The sequence below is a fragment of the Malus domestica genome, chromosome 01 (assembly GCF_042453785.1).
Source record: "Malus domestica chromosome 01, GDT2T_hap1".
Taxonomy (NCBI): domain Eukaryota; kingdom Viridiplantae; phylum Streptophyta; class Magnoliopsida; order Rosales; family Rosaceae; genus Malus; species Malus domestica.
This window is the reverse complement of record NC_091661.1, coordinates 27,511,879-27,534,241: the sequence shown is the minus strand read 5'-3', so window position 1 is coordinate 27,534,241 and position 22,363 is coordinate 27,511,879. Positions and strand designations below refer to the sequence as shown.

The 22,363-nt window shown below is 33.3% G+C and overlaps 2 protein-coding genes and 1 long non-coding RNA gene across 3 annotated transcripts; 1 reads left to right on the top strand and 2 right to left on the bottom strand.

The window, feature by feature from the left end:
• Nucleotides 1-849: 849 nt before the first annotated feature.
• Nucleotides 850-2,113, bottom strand: LOC103406480 (ethylene-responsive transcription factor ERF105-like). Its single transcript, NM_001328744.1, is given in 1 exon segment — nt 850-2,113. A coding segment is annotated over 1 exon segment (969 nt). The 5' UTR covers nt 2,033-2,113; the 3' UTR covers nt 850-1,063.
• A 1,214-nt stretch (nt 2,114-3,327) lies between these two features.
• LOC114824959 (uncharacterized) lies at nt 3,328-5,046 on the top strand. Its single transcript, XR_003773599.2, has 2 exons — nt 3,328-3,942; nt 4,588-5,046. It is a non-coding gene; the product is annotated as an uncharacterized lncRNA (long non-coding RNA).
• Nucleotides 5,047-14,774: 9,728 nt separating this feature from the next.
• LOC103438934 (ethylene-responsive transcription factor 2-like) lies at nt 14,775-16,270 on the bottom strand. Its single transcript, NM_001293919.1, is given in 1 exon segment — nt 14,775-16,270. A coding segment is annotated over 1 exon segment (1,005 nt). The 5' UTR covers nt 16,171-16,270; the 3' UTR covers nt 14,775-15,165.
• Between the last annotated feature and the right edge of the window lie 6,093 nt (nt 16,271-22,363).

Sequence of the window (22,363 nt, the reverse complement as noted above, 5' to 3'; positions counted from 1 at the left end):
AATAGGTGGGTTCGGGAGGGTTATAACTAAAAAAACCCATTTGTTCAGGTTTAAAGTCGAATTGAACATGGACGGATTCAGGTTGGCCCAACTCAAGTTGCACCCCTACTCCTAATAGAGGCTCAAGATCCATAATAAACATGTATGCAATGTTATACTAATTTACTATATAAATTAATTTACCTATATTGTTTAGATCCAGAAATTTAATAATAGGTACATTATTTTTTTATATCAACATAAAATGCTATAATGACTTAATTGAGGGGAATTTGGGGAACTTGAAAAATATAAAATAGGAGAAATTAGGTTTCATCCCTCTTTTTTCAACTCTATTAATTGAAACTTTATTCCTTTTCAAATTTTAATCAAGGTCCCTTGGGTTTAATAAACATCATTAATTATTTCAATAATAAAATATTTTACATATCAAGATAATTAATTTTATTTCTAAATTATTCATTTAGTGTTAGAACGTTACATTTGATATATTTATATTTATGGCTAATTTTTGTATCATATATTTTTATTTTTAGTTTGTACTCAATTTAATTTGCTACCTTTTTTTTTTTTTAAAGTTGTGCCAATTTTCTATTCAGTTTTAGTTTGTGTCCATATATTAATTTCTTTTTATGTCCATATTTTTCAAACTTTTCTTTGGACTCATATTTTTTTTACCTTTTATTTTTACCTATAATTTATTAATAGTGTACTCATTTGTCTTTAAAAAGGTACCACTTTGTTCTATGTAAAATGGACCCTTCGTTTTTTTGTAAGGCCTACATCTAAAGAACCAGTTATTATACTTGCAGAATTGCAGGTTCAACACTCGAAAATCAAAGAAATTAATACGGAAAGACCATACAAAATTTGTTGAAGAAAGTATTTCATTATACAAAGATTAAAGGAATATATAAACAAATCAAACTTAAAAAACAATATGAGTTCTTCAATCCATATTGCTCTGGACTATTTACAGTACTCTGTTTATGCTGCTTTTTTGCAGATGGATGATACAAATTAAACTCTGGCAATGAAGGAATGATAACCATAAATTAAAAGTTCAAGTAACCATGAGCTGAGAATATCCCATGAAATTGGGGTGAGGAGATAACGGAGACAGAGGAGGCACACTGAAAATCCCCAGTTCGTTTTCTTTGCTCAGATCCCAAACCGCCGTCCAACTTGACGGTGTTAATGGGCAAACGGCGGTCGAAACTCTCTCTTGGGCGGGGATTTTTACATCCTGAACATCCTCCTCCTTCTTTATCTCTTTGTTTCTGATCATCTCACCGGAACTCTCATGACTTTCGGTGATCCGTTCTCTCCTCCTTTTTCTGCTGACCAGCAGAGGATGATCGGCTGAGAGTTCTGCTGATCTTCCAGCTTCAAGTGGAAAGTTGAGAATTGCTTTGCTTCCACGCAGCTTGAAAGCAGCAACGTCGTAAGCTTTGGCGGCTTCAATGGCGGTGTCGAAGGTTCCGAGCCAAACCCGGGATCCCCTTCTGTTTGGGTCACGAATCTCCGCTGCGTACTTTCCCCACGGCCTTCTCCTCACACCCCGGTAGTGCCTTGCAGCAGCTTCAACCACGGTGGAAGTGTTTGATGTGTTTTGATTTTCATCACCAGAAGAAGACGACAGAGTTGGTGGGGATGGAATGGCCACGTTTATGGCGGGCTTGCGGTGGCTGAGAGTCGAGTGTTTTGGAGGTTTTGGGTGGGAGATTTGGGGTTTGGTTTCGAATTGGGTGTCTTGATCAATTTCAGGGACTAAGTAATCAGAGATTTTGAAATATTGGTCAGTAGACTCACTGCCACTGTTGGTGGTGCTGGTGGTGATTGCGGAGGAGGAGGAGGAGGAGGAGGAGGAGGAGGAGGAAGCTGTGTTGAAGGGTGATTGGGTAATTTCATGTTTTTGGGGGATATGGGAGGTGCAAAGGTTGAGACTGGTGATGAAGCTATCCACTGTTGTAAATTCATTCAAAAGGTGTTGCCTAATCTGCTCTAAAGCTGAAGAGTCTTCTGATGCCATTTCAAAAACCCTAAACAGAAGCACTCTCAAACGAGTCCTTAGAAACTTCAAAAACTAAGAAAGAAGTGAAGACCAGAAGTGTTATAGTGGAATGGAAGAGAGTGTGCGTTTGTACGAAATATATATAACGGGAAGGGAAGATCGGGAAGATTGAAAAGTATGTGTTCAAAGGTGAAAGGTGAGGCCTTCACGTTAGCTTCCAAGATAGAGCTAGGAAACATCATCTGGTCACCTTGGTGACATAAATGACAAAAAAACAGTGGTCTGTGGACTAAGGATACCATTACTTTAATGTCTTTTTATTCAAAAAGGGACCACGTTTTCAATTACCAAGCTTCCACGCTACTTCCACGTTTTGAATTTAATAAACCCTAAAGATTGCTTCGCTTGTATTAGGCCTTAATTCGGTGGTTTTTGTTTGTTGCAACTTGCACGTTAAATTCAACTAATATTATTTAAACAGCCCACGTGTTTTTAATTTGAGACCATTGTTTATTTGTGTCTTTATAAGAGCACTATTATTATGTTTTTAAATTAGAGAACAACTCTCATACTTATAGTTTATCTCAGGGATGGCTTGGAACAATGTCAGAGAAAATAAATAATAGTAAAGTTTATATATTAGTATTTCTACTAATACATCAATGTCGTGTTATTGTTTCTAAATGATTGAGGTTCTATCCGGCTGTTAAATTAAGTAACGTATGTCAAACAATGTACTCTATAAGTTTATAATCCTCATACAAAACAATGAAGCTTTATTTATTAAGGATGTCCCGTTTAAGAAGAGCACGAATATCTAGTTTGATCGGATGTTTTGAGCTATTTAATTTTTAAGAGGTTGTTTGGTATCTTTCTCGGATCCAAGAAGGATACCAAACAGGCCACACTATATTTGAAAGAAGAAATTCAAGGATTTTCAAATGATGGAAATTTAATGTGTATATTATTAATATATATGTGAGAGATGGTAGTTTGAAAATGTATTAATGGAGGTGGTGGCAGCGGAGGTGATGACTGTAATACCCTAAAAAATTTAAGTATATGAATTTGATATTCATAATTATGAATACATGGAGAAAATCGGGAATAAATCGATTTATGGTAATGATAATGATAATTTAATTGAGAAATTTTAAAATTTTGATATTGGAAATTATTATAGTTTATATCGTAAAATTTATCGATAAATGAAAAAGATGAAAATGCCCCTAGTTGGTTTAACGTAATTACACGAGGACATATTTTATACTAATATATTTTAAATGATTTCTTGATAAATTTGGATAGAGCACGGTCCGACGAGCATGTAGGCGAAAACTGTTCGACAAACGGTGTTATAAGGAATGAGTTATTAGCAAACAAAGTTAGAGGGCAAAATGATGATTTTAGGAGAGGATTCTAGAAGCCAAAGGCTTCTCTTCTTTTTCTTTCCCCGGCAGGCAGATGCAGCGAGGGGGGGGCGCTATTGTGGTATCTCCCCCTTAATTCTTCTTCACTCCAAAAATGATAACTTTCTCATACGGCAATGAAATCACACACGGTCGAAAGCTATGTATTCATAACGAAGCCCTCTTCAATTTGATACCAAAATCATATGCTGGAACCAAGTGTGTTCATATATTGAAGCCTAGAAGTTTCGACGGTTTTCATGGGTTTTTCGCCGATTATGGCCAAACTCGCAGGAGATGTGTCTCGACCCAAGAGAGAAAAATACTCCTCTCATCATGCACTTCCAGGATATGTAAGTGGATCTTTCGAATTCCAAATTTCATTTTCGAACAAGTTTGAGATTGAAGTGTTTAACTCGAAATTTTGGGATTCTTGTTGAGGATTCGTGATGATGAAGTTGATTTAAGAGTGTAATAGCGAATTGGCAGATTGATGAACAACTTTGGAGGAGTTTGGAGGTGAGAACCCAAGAAACCCTTTCATATTTTCTTTTTGATTCTAATAGATGAGTTAAGTTATGTTAACTTCTTGGTGTAAGTTGGATGAATTTGTGTGGATTTTAAACTTATAACTAAAGTAGCAAAGAATTGGTTTAAGTTGATAAGTAGGCTTGTTGTGAGCCTCACCTTGGATTTTGAGTGATCTTTGGCTAACAATTTATTCATATTGGACTTGCTGGAGGAATTATAAGAAGTTGTGGAATCTGGTTATGTATATATAATTCTTTGTTGAGTGTTAAGTAAGTGTGTGACTGTTAAATAAAAACTAGACGGCAAAAACTAATTTGGAGTAAATTATTCGAAGGAAGTGTTCCAATATCGCATGATTGTTAATTTTGAAAATTTGACAAGCAAATGGATTGAAACGGACCCAAGTAGGGTTTGTTCAATTTTTCTTATGGTTGGTAAACTACGATTGGCTTGATCCCTTCTAAGGGTACGTAGGCAGTCTAACGGGAAGTTAGATGCAGCCATAAAATAAATGAGATTAATTATTAGTGGAAAATCGTCAAAGAAAGAACTGTTAGTATGGTTAATAACATAAGGGGTAACTAGGATATTTTTGGCCTACCATTAAATGAAAATTCCGAAATAAATTGGCAGGGGGTTACAGTGATGATGACGACGATGGTGGGTGATGGCTCATTGACGGCAGTGTAAACAGTGATGATAATATATGGTGATGGTAGAGGTGGCAATGATGATGATGGGTGGTGATAGGTGAAACATGGATGATGGCGAATGGAAGTGGTGGCAACGATGATGATGGTAGGTAGTAGTGGTGGTACTAATGATAGTGATGAAGATGATGTTTGTTGTAGGCGGTACAATGGCAGTGGTGATCATAGGTGGTAGTGGTGGCACCGATGATGTTGATGGTTGGCAGTGGTGGCATTGAAGGTGGCGACGAGCTACGGTGGGTGGTGGCGATGACATCAATGATGATTGTGACTGGTGGTGCGGCGGCAAGGGTGGTGAGAAAATTATTATTATTGTTGTTTAATTTTTCATTCATAAAAATTTAGAAATGACAACTATTTATATAGAATTTGCCGGTGGGAATTGAAGGTTTCAAATACCAAATTTATTTTTTCATGCTAAAATTTTAAATTTCTTATGAATCCAACAAGGAAGTTGTGCATGATAATTTATAAATTCTGGGATTTGTTCAAATTTAAGTATATTTTCCTCATCTAAACAGAGGGTTAAGAATTTTTCATTCAAAACATTGGTCTAATTAGAAATTTTATCATCACTCGATATTATCCGAACTTTTGTTTTAGTTTTAACTAATGAACTTGTTTTTTAGCACGTCATCGATTGATTCGATTTGGATTATTTTTAGCATAGATAACCCTTAAACCATGCGGGATTCAAACATAAATTATGATATAAATCTAAACATATTTGTATTTAAGGACATCCTTAACATAAAGAAACCTCATGAAAGATAGCAGATCTGGTTTGTTTAGTTGAATGTGGCTTGTATTTTATACAGATGAGAGTTGCTAGCTGTAGGAAGAATAAGTCACATCTATTGGCAGACGACGATCGTGCTAAGTGACGAGAGCAGTCGTCCCACAAATGTCGTTAGAACTCACTGTCTAATTAAAATTTAAACGACAAATCAACCGGTGAATTACGAAAAACACGAGAATTTGAACGAAGACCCTCCAGTCCAGATTTCTGCGAGCAACTAAGGCTTGGCCAGTCAGCTAAAATCAAGCTGTATCTCATCTTAAATTCAACAAGTTATCGTATTTTCTTTAAAAAAATGCGGAGTGCAAGAAAAATAAAAAGATTCCATGTATCAATTCGTACTTTCCTAATCTCATTAGTTTACCTTTGGGGTCCTTTATATCTTGACAAAGATATATGAAAAGGGACTAGCGACCTTCTAGCATATAAAACTCGACATCGAAGACAATATAAAACCCAAAAAAAGCATGACCGTACAAACTTCTTTTTTATTATTTATTTTATATGGAAATGATCATTTTTTTTTTCATTGTACATACCACTGAAGTCTGAAATAATTTGAAAAATTAATGGTTAAATTTTGCATATAAGAATTTAAGAAATTTTCTTGCGTAAAACTCGTACTATTAATACGTATCATTGTAGCTGGATTGAACTTGCAACTGCTCTAGAATTTCTTCTTTTTTTTTTCTTTTTTTTTTATCAAAACTGCTGTAGAACTTAAGTACCAAAATTAATACAATCCAACATCAACTAGACTAGCCAATTTGCAATATCTGGCTTATCAAGTGATTGTCATGTAGGGTTCTGCAGGCTTCCACATCCATCCCCAAAACTAATCCACAATTATTAATTTTATCCAATGCGTGTTTTGCCAGAATAATATTGTAGCCTTGTAGATATCAACAGATATACATACAAAATTCATTTCACCATTTTTATACCATATCACATTTTATCTTGTATTTAAATATTTTTTTTTTAAATTTAGGTAACTACTTGTACTTTTTCGGGTAATTTTTTTGGTGTACTCATAATACAACTTTGTGGTGTAACTATTCCACTAAAATTATAATTTGTGAATTTCTTTTATTAATATACCTTTAAAAAGAGAAACATCAATGTCAACATCTACTATTATTTATTATAACACGTAAAATGATAGACTAACTTATGTTTCCGACGTCACAAAAACTTCTCTCTTCTCCAATGATTCCTCCTGTCTCTCTTATGTCTTCCGTCCCCTATTCCTTCTAAGTTTAATTAGAACCCAATTTAAAGAAAAGGAAAACAAAATGCAAAATACAAAAGAACCAAACCATTACCAATTTGTTTATGCATAATATATACCATTTGAAAACAACTTTTGTGTTTGTCTGATCTTGAAGACTTGAATAGTCGAATTCAAAAACCACGTGGAGTTTCAAACTTGACTCTGGCGTCTCTAAGCTAATAATAATCAAACTTGGTTTTCGTGGTTCCTTTCTCTTGAGCAAGATGAATTTGTACAACTGCATGAAGGTTCATTGTATCGCAGTAATCCACTTGCAAAAGTCGCTTTAGTTTGATCAACTTGCATGCAACAATATGTACATTAAATTTATATCAATATCGATCCTCCCACAGTTTGATAGTACCGTCAAACTGTCAACCAGGTGGGTTTGGGTAACCTTAGGGAAAGAGAGAACACAAAAGAACCAACTGCATTCTTTTGGAGTTTTGCTTTTTAGGTAGCTGTGGCATAGTTGGACCGATGTCGCTTATATTAAATTACGGACTATGACACGATCCATGTTAATTATTATCCTAATTAATTGTATTGTATGTGTACATTATGTTGGTGACAATGATGGAGCCGACATAGAGACTACTATGGTTAATTACGATCATTGCTTATGGACATATATAGTGACAAACTTGCAATTTTCCTTTTTTTGCATTCGTCTAATCCATACATTAATTAGTTGTTTTCATCAGTTAAAGTCATGGGTTTATTGAACATAAATATGTCATCAAAAACTCGTTCGAATAGGGTTGAATTAAAGCGGTAGGGATAGCCTTGCTTTATTATGTAAGTAAACCAATGGACCAAATTAATTAATTGCAAATATATCAAGTAGCTACGTAATGTACACTATATACATCCAAATTAACAAGAATACTTAACGTGATTAGCTCTAAGTTCAAATGAAAACCTCCTGACAGAAACTGAAGACCAATAGAACTGCATATAGACTTGCACCCTTTTAGTCTATTTGAGAAAAGAAAATAGATTTGATTCAAGGAATTTCTTGATTTCATTGTTGATATGTTATTCGAGGATAGCTGTAATTGATTTGTTTGGCGCAAACCCACTTTTTCCTTCTGATCGAGTTGGAATTCCCATTAAAATTTGTAACAAGACCCATTTTTATCGCACTCTAGCCTCTTCTATACGTATTGTTTCAATTTTAACGAATACCCTACCTTTCTAATAAAAAAAAAATTAAAACCTAGCTAGCCTACATACTTTTTGTGTGGACAAAGCTTAAACAAGGTTAAGCTGTGCAATATCATCCACCAGACCTTTACGACAAAGTCTCGTTCAATCATTTGTGCTGCGAAGATTTTTCTTCTTTTTCTTTTTTATTATATATAAAGAAATATGCGCGTGTATGATCTGTTCAAAGGAGCGAAAGTGAAACAGTTAAGTTATTTGGGACAAACCAACCAAATAGTAATTTGGCTGTCGATGGGAATTCTATGACGCATCATTCTTTAGCCGACTTGGTAAGGAGCTGCATGCCGTAACACGTACCTCAGACAAATTTAACAGCATGCAGCTGGGGTGGGTGTATCGATCGATTGATCATTTATAATTTAATGTAGTGGAGCTTAGAAATTTGTATGCAAAAGTTACGTACGCTAGAAAAAGTTGGTGACTTGTCACTAAAAGTATCGGCCCCCAATTTCAACTATTATGCGGAGGTAGCTAGCTATATGCTATAAGTACAATAAATAGGGTTTGCATGGGCGTCCACATATGCAAGAAAAAGAAGACGGTGGAACAACTCTGGTCGGGACATATATCGGATGGACATGCATATTACATGTAAATGCATGAGAACATAATCAATGGACGGCACAGGGCAGGCCGGTTTGACAGATGGTGGTGTAGTGAAAGCTTGATTCAGAAAAAAAAGTCAATCACATATGTAAGAGACATTAGACAGGTTTTTAGTATTGTAGTTATGAATCAATTATATTGTTGCATTAAAACAAAACAAAACAAAAACAGTAATTTTAGCCGGTGAAAGTTATGAAGAAACAAGAAGATGGCGGTGAGGACGATCAAGGTCGTGGAGATAAAACTACAGAAATTTAGAAATATTTATTTTTTGTGGCGACTTTTGAGGTTTAGTATTTCACCATAAAAAAGAGATACCTAGTTTGAAATCCACCTCATGAAACAAGGTGGAAACTAATTTTGATACCTTTGGTGTGACAGATAATTTTCGCACACAAAGGAAGAAAATTGGCTCAATCTTTTAGCTTGAAATTTCAATCTCAATTATTTCGTTTTGGCTTTGCATGCGTTTAATTCGATCTTTTTATTGTTAAAAACAAAATGGCTGAAATTAGGATAATACAAATTTTAAAAATAATTACGATTAAATAACCACGACATATTAATTAAATAATGACGATATAGCGACAAAATTCTGAAGAATATGTACATGTTTGAGGTGGACATGGGGCCTAGCTAGCTAGCTCCATGCATTGCTGGACCATGTGATTCTGAGCAAAACCGTTACATTATTGGTCGGACATTTTAATCGTGGGGTTCATCTTGCTTTGTTATTTTCTCTTGACTCAAACATTGCGGCACTTTACTTCCAGTATAAACATTCGCGTCAAACTTATGACCTCGAGCATGTCTAAGTGTAACTCTTATTTTCTTCATTCGTGACGAGGGATAGGGTTGAACATTGACCAAGCATCATATAAACCTGGGTTTTTTTAATGATCGCAACCGTTGATCTCGGTGATGAGAATTAAGAATCTTTGATTTTTCGTACAACGTTTAATATTACTAAAAGAATGTAATGGAGATTAGAATATATAGTTAGTATAAAATTTTATTTGAACCCACATAACATCTCTTTACACCCAACTTAAACTGTAAAAGAAAATTATCTTTTTTACCCTATTGCATAATTACCATCAAGTACAAGATGAAATTAACATTAAAACTAAAATTTATCAATAAACTCATCCCTAATAATCAAACCCTACCATACCAAATCACCATTTTTACAAAACACTATCAATACTGACAGTAAACATAGACAAAAACACTGAAAAGAACCTTCAAATGGTGGTCCATAAAGGATCTAAACTGTTGAGCAAGTCGAAAGCCGAGCTGATCGATTTCATAAGCCATGCAGATTTGATGTCCCAAAACCAGGCCACTACATAATATACTGGGAGATCAAAGGATAAGTTGAAGAGAGAGTTCTTAGTGAATGTTGTAGAGAAATGGATGCAACATTTTTGGATCATGGCTATGTGGCCTCGAGGAGAAGCAATTCGATCCAGCCTCTTGAGCTTCGAATTGTGGAGAACGGAACTTTCAAGAAAATTTTGGAACAGTTAAACTAAAAAAACTGATCAGTTTTTCAAATTATTAACATTCAATAAGCCAATAATATATAGAACATTTTCATATGTACCCAAATTCAAGCTAGCTAGCTATAAGGGGATTTTTTTTTTCTGTTAGATCCAATTTAATTTGAGATTTTATTTTATAAATGGGTGTAAAGATAATTTTACATTTTGAATTGGGTTTGGAAGGGTAGTTTAGGTAATAAATTTTGGTTTAAAGAGATATTAATTCTTTAATTGCAAATAATATGGATGTAGAGAATAAGGGCTGGTTTGGTATTGCTGTGCTTTGAAAAAAAACTGCTGTGAGAATAAGCGGCTGTGCTGTGAGAATAAGTGGCTGTGAAATAAAGCCAGTAGAGTGTTTGGTAAACTTTTTTGTGAAAGTGCTTTTGGAAAAAAAATCAGGATGATACTGTGTCTTTTCATTAAAGGAGCACTGTAGCTCCGTGTGCTTTGAAAAAACTGGCTTTTTTTCAAAGCAGCAAATAGCAGCTTCAGCTTTTCCTTTGATTTTCAGCTTATTCTCACAGCAGCTTCCAAAATAAGCCCTTTTTTTCAGTTTACCAAACACAAAAATGACCCTCAGCTTTTTTTCACAGTGGCTTTTTTTAAAATCACCTCAATCCCAAACGGGACCTAAGTTGGGTGTAGAAAGAGATTACATAGGTTTAAATAAAATTTCTCTTAGTATAATTATACGTTAAAAATGATAGCAGGACAAAATTAATCAAGGGTGAGCGCAGGGAATTGAGTTTTAAAAATTCAACAGTCAACTCAGATATGTACAAAGAGGCTACCGATCTTAACATCCAAAGTCTAAACCATATGCTATTCACATCTGACCTAATCGATGCATTTAGACTGAAAAGTGGCCTTCTCTTTAGGTTATAATGTTTCTTTTTTGTTGCACATGTTCAACATTTTTCATCTCTCAGTAGTCGCCTAAGTCTCTACACCTTTATGAAATGCATAAATAATTTAGACATTTTTATAACTTGATATGATGACGTTATAATTGTTAGTGTTCATACTCTTTATTATCATCTTAAAAAAAAATCATCTAATTAGAAAATTGTTTAGTTTAACCATCTATATTGTCGAGCAAAACAAAGATTATTGTAATTAACAAGTAGCATTCTAGCGATGACGAGTCAATTTCTCCTCACTTGTGGTTTTGAGTGTGTACATAACCTAACACGGTAGTGTGGTACATACACACACACACACACACACACGGTCAGTATTATAAGAAATTAGAGTGTGTCATTTTTGAACATACGTTGGCCGGCTAGATGTATATATGATACCAACAAACATCGCGGTTGGTGAATATTGAAAGTTGATTTGAAACCCAGCAAACTGATAGACGTCAAGTGAAAAAAACAATGAATATATATAGAAAAAGTTATATCGATTTAGTCTTTTAGGACGCTTTTGATGATCGGAAATTTGTGGGTAGGGTTAATGTATCTTGGAGACGTCCCTGTCTTTGGATCTGATAGGGCAGTTGCATTCATCCGGACGGGTTGCTTTTTTGAACTCACAGGAGAAAACAGATATCAAAAACAAATAATTAACTTGCCAACTAGTTAGACTTTGCATAATTAAGATAAATCTGATTAATTATTTCACGTACCTACCTGTGTGCTCGTTCTCTCTGATTAGATTCCATTCCATTTAGAACTCTTGGCCAAATTTTTGGATTTTTATATGGATGCGTTAGTGAATGGAAAATTTTTAGGGTTGTCTTGATGCACTCCTTTTTAAATTTTTAGAGCATCTTTAAAATAAATGTCTAAATGTCTAAATCAACATTAAAGTTAAAAATGGTAGAAAAAATATTTTTCAATCGAAAAGCAAAATCTGATGTGGCATAACATGAATTAGCAACCATTGAAAATATGGAAAACTAATGAAAATAACTTAAAAACTTTGAGTTTTAACGATAATGACAAAATAAAGGGTAAAGTGAATAGTACCATGATTGACTTTTTAGTGTAAAATGTAATTTTTAATTAAGGTGAACAGTACCAGGAGCTTTTCTTTAAAGTTCCCTTGAAAATAAAGAGTTTAGGATAAAAAAAAAATTAGTATCCGGTCCCTATTTACTAATGTTCATTAACTAAAACTTTATTAGTTTTCAGATTTTGATCCAAGTCCCTAGCATTAATGTAATAATGAATTTACATGTCAATTACATAATTTTTTAAAATAAAAAATAATAATTGATTTAGGATTTTAATACTCACACCTTTATTAAACCCCTAACTAATTTTTAATCCAAAACATTTCCAAAATAAATAAACAATTAGAATAAGTTTGTACCCATTAGCTTTTTAAAAAATGTTTTCAATTTTTAATCTTATATGTACCCATTCATGTAATTTTTCAAAATTTTAATCTTAAAATGTACCCATTCTTAAATATATGAATTTGTTATATGTAAAATATACCATTTTTTGCTAGCAAAAAAAAAAAAAAAGTACATTTTTTTTATATAAAATCTATTCATTTTTTTAATCCATTTTTAAATTTATATGGGTACATTCTTTTTCTTTAATTTGAGAATGTATTCATGTAGAAATTTACTAATGTTATTAAGCCTAATATCTTTTTTTTTTGTGGTTTTGAAGAATGTACCCATGTTTTGGTACAATAATTTTTTTGTTAATTTTGATGAATGTACTCATGTTTATATATATATACATGCCCTATTAAGGACTTAGATGAAAAATTGAAAACCAACAAGGTTTCAGTAAAAAAAATATTGATGGATAGGGACCGCATTCAAAGTCTTCCTTCAACTTAGAATTTTTTACAATCTCACAATTCTTAAATACAGTTTCAATACTTTATTCTTCTCCTTGAGAATGTATTTATAAAATCACAAATAAGCAATACTATGAATAATTCAAAATAATTCTTTGTCCACAAGATAAGAAAGCCTATACCAAATCAAATCATATAAAATCCTAATTAAATCATATCAAATCACTAACTAAATCAAATTTATTTTTCAACACCCCCCCTTCAAACTCATGATTTGGCTCAGAAGGAAATAAGATCCTATTTGAAACTTTATAAATTCAACACCCCCCCCCCACTTGGAACCACGCATTAAGTAAGCCATACATGCAAAAAATCTTATGCTAAAACTATCCTATCTTTCCGAAACCTCAGTAAATCACAATCTGATACCTAGTTGAAAATAAAGGGTTTAGGATAAATTTAAAATTCTTTACAATCTCACAATTCTCAAATACTACTTCAATACTTTATTCTTCTCCATAAGGAGGTATTTAAAAGATTACAAAGGAGTAATACTAAGAAATAAATCAAAACAATTCTTTGTCCACAAGATAAGGAAATCTATACCAAATCAAATCAAATAATATGAAATCACTAATTAAATCATATCAAATCACTAATTAAATCAAATCTCTAAAATATTTTCCTCTATATTATTGTTTTGTGTATTAACATATTTATTATAATAGTTTAATAAATAAATAAAATAGTTTAATTTGACATGTCAGGTGGAGAGCTAAACTTTAAAAGATGTTAAAGTGCCATGTAGGTTGTAAATGTTTAAAATTTGACATCACCCTTGAAAATTCTATAAAACCCTAATCCTCCCATTTGTTTAACTTTTGATTTGAATAAATTAAAAATAAAGAAAAAAAACAAGAAAAGTACGTAGAGATAAAACGAGAATGTAAAAATCACTACCCTTGATGATTTATAGATTGTAGACACATGCATCGTTTAAGACTTCGTGTAATTGCGATTAAAACCTCAAGTTAATTTTGAGTAAATGAAAGAGTTCAAAGGTAAATTTTAAGTTTTTTCTTTCTTCTATGATATAAGTAATAATGAGAAGAGGAAATTTAAATATACAAACTAAAAAATCTTAACCAATTTAATTGCAAAGTCCTAAACTTTAAATGAACCGTGTTTTGAAAAATCAAAACGATGTTCGAAAAGGCATGCCCATCTTGCAGCATGAGGTTCTATAAAGAAGCAAACTGTTACGTAAAAGGAAAAACATTTCTTGTTTCTTTGACTACTAAATGTACACCCACGTTTGATAATCTTAAACTAAATATCTTTTTATTGGGCAAAGGGATTGGTATTTAGTGAAAGAATGAATTCTTCCTTTTCTCTCGAGAATGGGATGCGTGCGAATGGTAAGCCAACAGTATCCAATAAGAAGACTTGTCGAAGTTGCATGTCTCGATCCAGCTTGTTATGACTATTTTTCTCTTCACACTAAACATCTAATGTATTTATTGGTTAAAATAACATGGTCCTCTATCAAGACTTTGACCAAATAGCTGAAGCAACTAAAAGGATATTTTAATTACAAAATAATTTAAAAATAATGCGTATATATGAGTGTGTGGAGAAATATATTCTACCCACCCTGACGGCCGATTTGGATCTCTGGGAGACAAAGATGAAGATGACAAATCCCGAACGTCTATTCCCCCGATGGATTGTGGTGGGCCTTGTGATCGATAGATACTGCATCGGTGGCCTTACTTCTATGATTTTATCAGTTGTGGCTTTACACTTGTCTATTGCATGCTGGAATCTATGAATACATTAATATTTGCCAATTTATTTGGTTGGGTAGTTAAAGTACTCAAATCATACAGCCATTTAAAAAAATGTGGGCTCGTGACTTTCGTTATTGCCATCATTTCTTGGTGATGATGGGATTCAAAAATGCACACAAAAATATTACAATGACTCCTCATCAACTGTTTTTTTTTTTATATATTTATCATGGATAGTTATATTGTTTGGCGTTGCTGCCAATTTTACGTCTGCCAAATCATTCTTCAGTTGTTTCAATCATTTGTTCTACATTAGTCATTGCACTGCAATTTTAATGACCAATCCCGCACTCACACAGTAAATTGATTAACTGAATAAACAAGCTCGTGATTTACTGGGTTGCAATTGTAATTACTGATCAATCGATCTTTGTAGTAACAATTGCAAGTCCGCATTAACCACCATATATATTACATTTAAGGTCACAGATGATGATTAGCTAACCAATAGTTGCTCGCCAATTGCCAGCATATATGAGGTATTATTCTTTTGCCTTGTGTGACACACATTTGCTTGATGATCATGATCTGCCGACGAGGAGACCGACTTGTCTAATTTGGACCTCTTGGTGGCCGCCGTTGGCGTCGCTGAAGAAGAAGAAGAAGTGCTACTGCTGGCGGCGGCCTCTTGGTCTGGCTCTTTTCGCTTGCCGGTGACTCGAACAGGCGGAGGCTCATTCAACCCAATCCGGTGAGGAAAATTGAGCAGAGCCTTGGAGCCACGAATGCGAAAGGCGGCGCGGTCGTAAGCCAAAGCAGCTTCCTCGGAAGTCTCGTAGGTACCAAGCCAAACTCTGGCCCCATTCTTAGCCGGGTCACGAATCTCTGCCGCGAATTTCCCCCACGGCCGCTGCCTCACCCCTCGATAATGCCTCCCTCTCGCCACCCCCGACTTTTGTAATTTCGGGACATTCACATTCAATTCCTCTTGTTCAGCTACTGCATCTCCTACTTGTACTTGATTTTGATCACGATCGTCATGATCCAACGGAGGAATATCAGTATCAGGTGGGAGTACTAGGGCTTGTGAGGGTTTGTTTCCATTAATGGAAACATCAAAATCGTGGGGTTGAGATTGAGTGAAAAGATCAGGTGGCAGCTGATCATGATATTGATCAAAAAGATGATCAAGATCATACGCTTGTTCGGGTTTGATGCATTCCAAGGTGTGGTCGGGAGACCAGCCGAGGCTAAGAGCGTCTGAGTTGTTGTTGATCATGTCCTCCCAATCGTCGACTTGGAAGGGAAAAGTGTGGTCGGGAGACCATCCGAGGCTAAAGGCATCACGAAGGGAGTTGTAGACGATCATGTCCTCGGAATCGTCGACTTGGAAGGGTAAATTTCCCCATTGTTCTGTTAAGCACGGCATCACATGTGGACTGCTAATATTACTCATCGTCGCTGAGCAGCAGCTTGTGTAGTGCTGAGCCTGTTCTTCCATCTTTGCTTGTTAGCAGTGTCCTTAATTTGGATGACTTTGGCTAACGAAAACAGAAATGAGAGAGAGAGAGAGAGAGAGAGAGAGAGAGTGTGGAATTGAGAAGTTGATTCACGAATTGTGGAAGAGAAGGTATCTAGGGGTATATATAGAAGTCAGGGAGGCAAAGATCTTTTGGTATCCGAAGACATTGGGTTAGAATTTCAATCAATTAATGTGTATTTATTTTTTTATTGACACACTTACAAGTTACAACTAGGATATACAACCATGTTTGTCTCTCTTTACCATATTATAAAACGTAAAAATAAACTTCATATGGTGAGTGATCAAGTACAAATTTGTCAACAAAAAAGACTCAGATAAGCATCTTTTTTCTGACCAAAAAACCAAATAAATATCTTTTTCTATTTTCTGATTCTTCTTGAGGTACATAATCAAGTAAAAATTTGTCAACAGAAACACTCAGATAAATATCTGTTTTCTGACCGAAAAAAAATAAAATCTTTCTCTATTTTCTTAATGATTGTCTTTTAGAAAATACTTTTCGAAAACTTCTACGAATTTTCTGCCTTTCTTTTTCTCTCTTTTCTGACATAATATGAATGGAAATTGCAAAGTCACAAGTGGCCAAATTGGTTGGGGGGTTTCTTCTGTCACGTGTGCCGTTGGGGCTGCACGGTTTCTATATGCACACTGATGTCAAGGTGCCTTCCGTTGGCAGTGCGCCAGGTCTGTGTACGATGAGAACAACTCATGTTTAGTTTTTATCTGTAGTTACTCTCAGCATGCGTTGTCAAACTGAGAACTTACTGTAGAGAGACACTATTAGACACGGATTGTCCTAAGAAAAAATTACTCACGGATTTAACAGTTGATCATAACCTGTATGCATCTGTGGGATCACCGTGTTAACTGAAAATCCATTTTCTTTATTTCTCTTTTGAATTTTTTATGTGTTCGTAATTCTAGGATTGCAATGTTGTGTAGCCTCTTAAATTGTTTTAGAGACATTTTAATATGTCTATCAATGTACGATTTGACTATTTTGAATAGAATTTCTTGGGCTAAAAGATACAAACTTTTTGTTATAAATATGATTCTTATATGATATGGTTAACCATTATGTAATGAACGTACAAATCTGTTTTGAAAAATAACAAATAATATAAAATTGATGATCTTGCAACTTACATCATGAAGAACAACTTGTCAAATTGCAAAGTGCATAATACAAAATTATGGGTGAAAGGAGTCAAAATCTGGAGTGTAACCGTGATGAGAAAATTAGTAAAAAACTAATATCCTTTCGTTTTATACAATAAAATCTCTAAGGCTATTTTTTATGCATCGGAATTTTTAAAGTAAAAAGTTATGTTTTGATTCTAAATTTGACTCAAATCTTCTTCAATGCGCCAGAATGTCGAGATTATATATAACTTTGGTGCCAAATGCAAACTCATATTTGACTTGAATATAACTCTAGAGGTAAAAGACAGACTTGTTTAACTCTAAAATTGGTTTAAGGCATCTAAGTTAAAAATTAAAAGTCAAATTTAACTTCGTATACACTGAAAATATTATACCTTGTCGTTGAAGTGGAGATAACCTAGTAAAAAGGACCTTAGCTGACTTAGTTCCGCCCATAGATGACACTCATTTCTTTTTTTGTGTTGTTGAGATTAATATCTATGTACCCATATCTAGCCTGAATATATACATATATTATATATATGCTAAAACTTTGGTTGCTTATTTAAATTTAATATAACTTTGTCTCCTTTCACTTAATTAATCAAATATACTACAATTTACTTGTCTTTTTCTGTCAAAGCTCTTTTGTATTGTTTTAATTGTTTTTGTAATTTTATTTATTTTAGATATGTGGTTTTATTAAAATTTTGAGAAATAACGAACATAACCACCCATAATCTTACTACATGAATTTTTTTTTGTGATTTTTTTATTTTTATTTTTTAAAATTCTAATGAGAGAAAAGTAATTTGAATATTTAACGAGTGATCAGACAAAAGATTGGCTAAATAAATAAATAAAGGCTAAATTGGATTGTTCATCCCCATGGTCATATGACACTTGCATGATGACCCCCGTGGTGAAAAAACTAGGAATTAAACCCCTATGGTCTAGAATGTTAGCAAATTTAGTCCAAAAGTAAGATTTCTGTTAAAGGACTGTTAAAAGTTGGGGTAAAACTGTATTTTCAGTTCCAATTGACATTGAATTAGGGCTTTTTTTTATTTAAAAAATTAAGCATTATTTTTTTTGTTAATTGTTATCAAAAAAATTATTTATTTTAAATGTCAATTGGAACTGAAAATACAGTTTTACCCATACTTTTAACAATCATTTAACAGAAATCTTACTTTTGGACTAAATTTGCTAATATTCTTGACCACATGAGTTTAATTCCTAGTTTTTTCACCACGGGGGTCATCATGCAAGTTTCCTATGACCACGGGGATGAATAATCCAATTTGGCCATAAATAAATAAGATTAGATTTGTCTCATTGGGCTATCCTAAAAAGAGGAAAATTCAGAGGCCTAATGAACAGAAGAGGCCCATGACTGCAACAACCTGACTTATATAGTTCATTGCAAAGTGTGACCGAAACACGGAGTTGGTACACCACGTGTTACTATACAAATAGTAGAATGTATGTGTTAAAAAGTTAATAAATTAGAAAATAAAATTTTCTACCACTTATATAAAAATACGTAGTGTACCACTTGTGTTCCAGTCACAATGAAAAATCTCTTCATTGCAACAACTTGTTTGCTGAATCATTCTACTCTTACAGATGACTATGCAACTCAAATTAAGATTTAGAAGGATTTTAAAAGATTGTAAAATCATGGTGTAATTAATTATAATCTTATAGGAGAATTTTAAAAGATTTTAAAATTATAGTGTAGTTAAAGTAAGTTTAACAGGATTTAAAATCATGCATCGAAATCCATGTGTAATCAACTAGGCATTTAAAAAATTTCAAAAAAAAACTAGGCTTTTAAAAAACTTTTAACGAGTTAATACAAATATATAGGTATTCAAAAAGTAATAGATTTTAAAAGATTTCTTTGAATTAAAGATTTTGCAGGATTGAGAGTATTGATATAGAGCATCTCACCTCAACGCCTAGGATTTCATTTCAAGCGGCTGCTCTCATTCCCCTTAAACTTTATCCGACCCACCCTTTCTCATCCCTCTAGTCCCTCTTCTACTATTGTATATTCAATCTTCGTCATCACCACCTTGTATATTCAATTCGACATCACCTTTGAGTAGTAAGATCCACTAGAACCAGGAAGATGACCAAATTCAAATTGCTTCGACATCATCTTTGAGTTCGAAGGACTGGGCAAAGTTCTCCATTACTTTTTTACCAGTTTTTTATTTTAATCTTATTTTCTATTTAAAACTACTTTTTTTTTAAATGATAAGAAAGTTCTCAAAATCTGTTCAAATCTTTAATCAAAATCCAGAATAATCCTTAAAAATCTATTTGAATGTTGTACAGATTCTACAATCGTATCAAATCTATTACTCTAAAAAGCCTTTTAAAATTTTCTAAAATTCTCATTTGACTATCAATATTTTTTTTTATTATTTATGTTTTTTATTTATTTATGTATGAAGGTAGATGTAATTTTCAAAATCACAGATGCTGATGTATTTCTAATACCTGAAAGAGTTTACTGAAAAGACGTCACTTTCACAAGGTGTAAGTGAAATGAACTCTTTTGAAAAATCATGTAAGGTGATGATTTCCTTTCAAAGGCTCTATATGTTAATGCATGTACATGTAAAAAGTCAATAATTAAACCCTTTAAGTCGATAATGCAAGGAAGACTGATATCACCGAGTATTCCTACTTTGACGTTTTACCGTACAACAACATTATTTAAGATAAGAAAAGTACACCTAAAGCTAGTCTTTTGACATCACTATCGAACGGTGGCTCGATTGAGCAGTAGAGATACCCATAGTTTTTTTTTTTTTTTTGGCTAATTAAACTTGAGAAATGACAAGTTGTGGTTTGCGATATAGCATTATAGGTTGGCTATGCTGACTAATTCGGAGGTTTGGGACATGCTTAATGTGATTTTAGAATGAGATGATTTTATATTTCAGACTCTTTTGATTTATTCATACAACTAATTAATTTAATGCAGCATACTTAGTTACAATTTTATGCCTTATGACTCAACGAGTTAATTATAGTTGTGGAAGAAATTGTTGTTGATTGTATATTAAATAATAAAAAAAATGTGAAGGCAGCCTAAATTTTTTGATGAGATATCCCACCCAACGGTTGCTAACTGTATATGAAATAATAATTATAAAAAAATGTGAAGCCACAGACAAATGGGGGCCAATTTTTTTTGCTGAGATATCCCACCCAACTGTTGCTAATTGTACATGAAATACTAATTAAAAAAAAATGTGAAGCCACAAAATTTTCTTTTGGCAGAGAAATCCCACCCAGCTCTGTTGCTAATTATTTATTATTTATGAAATGTGAAGCCATAAATAACAAAAATGTGAAGCCACAAACAAATTGGGATTAAATTTTGCCTTTTGCATCCCACACCCAGCCCTCATGCATCCCTGGCTCTGCACCCACCACTCACTCATCTATCCCTTCCCAGTTCCAAGCTTTTCAAATTTGTCCATTTCTTTTTCGTTTGTCCATTTAGGTACAAGCGAGTTTCCTACTTTTTAATTTTTAAATTGGTGTAAGTAGAGTACTCTTATTACTATTAAATTTAACATGTGTCCTTAAATTAATTCAATCTCGAATTTCTTAATCACAACCATTAACATAGTCGTGGTATAAACTATTAGTAATCTTAATTGAATCATTAGGTTGGACCTTGCATATAATATGGTATAGTTGGAAGAGCAAGTAAGCAAAGTAGGGAGGACATATGGTAGGTGAAGGTACTGTGACTTGCTAATTTTTCAATTTGTTACGTTTTGGCTAGTGATGATTTTGGAGTACGGTTTAGCGTCTTTCTACGACTAAAAGAAAAAACTTATAAATAGCTCTTTTTACGATTTCTAACTGTCTATCATTATACACCAATTTAAGTATCACTATTTCAAATAAAATATGAAAATGATGAATTCCTCGAACATTGTTGAATTATTTTCTCATCAAAGTGAAAGACGTCAATTTCATTTTCATATCTGTTGTTTGATTCTTTTAACAGTCTTCTTAATTAATTTACTTTTCCAGCATATAGTGCAAACTATTCGTCAATATACTGGGGCTGTTGAAATCAATTAATTAAGGTTCATATGCCACACATTTCTAGGTTGGAAGACTTCATACAACTTTGAATGTTTGACCTAGATGTTGCCGGTCGCACATGAATGAATGCAAGCCTCCCAACTAAATCAGAAATAAGGAAAAACTTAAGCATATGAAAATGATTTGATACTTGTCTGATGCCCAGTTCACACCTTAAACTCAAATTGTATTCTGCGGTTTAATCAGAGAATGCTATTGTCAGTGTATATTGGTTTACTTTTTAAACTTTGGAGATCATGAAGTTGACGTGCATATATATTATATTGAAATTAGGTCGAATATAAACATGCAGCTAAAATTCCAAGCTAGTAATTAATTATTTTATCAATGACTTATTTGATATAAAAAACAAAACAGAATAAAGTTTTTTTTTTTTTTGGTAATCAGAATTAAAAAAAAAATCATATGGAAGCAATTTGAACTTTTTAAATGTATATTTCCAAGGACTAAACCCTTAGAAGTACTTTTAAAATGACTGCAAATGTTTTTTGTGCTTCTTCTAAGTGAATCGTGAAAAATGATTTTAAGTGCTTCGTGCAATAAACACATATCTTGTGCTTCTTCTAAAAAATACTTAAAATGTTTTTGGAACTCAAATTCAATTTCACCAAAAGTGTTTTCAGTCATAACGAGCCCATAATCTTTCTTGTGTTACTAGAGAAAAAGTTCTTGCAACATAAATGCTCATGCGACGACAAAATATGAAATTAGCGTGTGTGACTTTGTGACTTGAATTGAAGAGGAACCGAGTGACAGTGTGTGACTGAGCCATAAATCTAGGCTAACAGGGGCCTTTAAGTGATTAATGAGAGAAATCAAAAGTTTTTTTTTCTTTGTATTGCACGGAAATTTTTTATCAAAT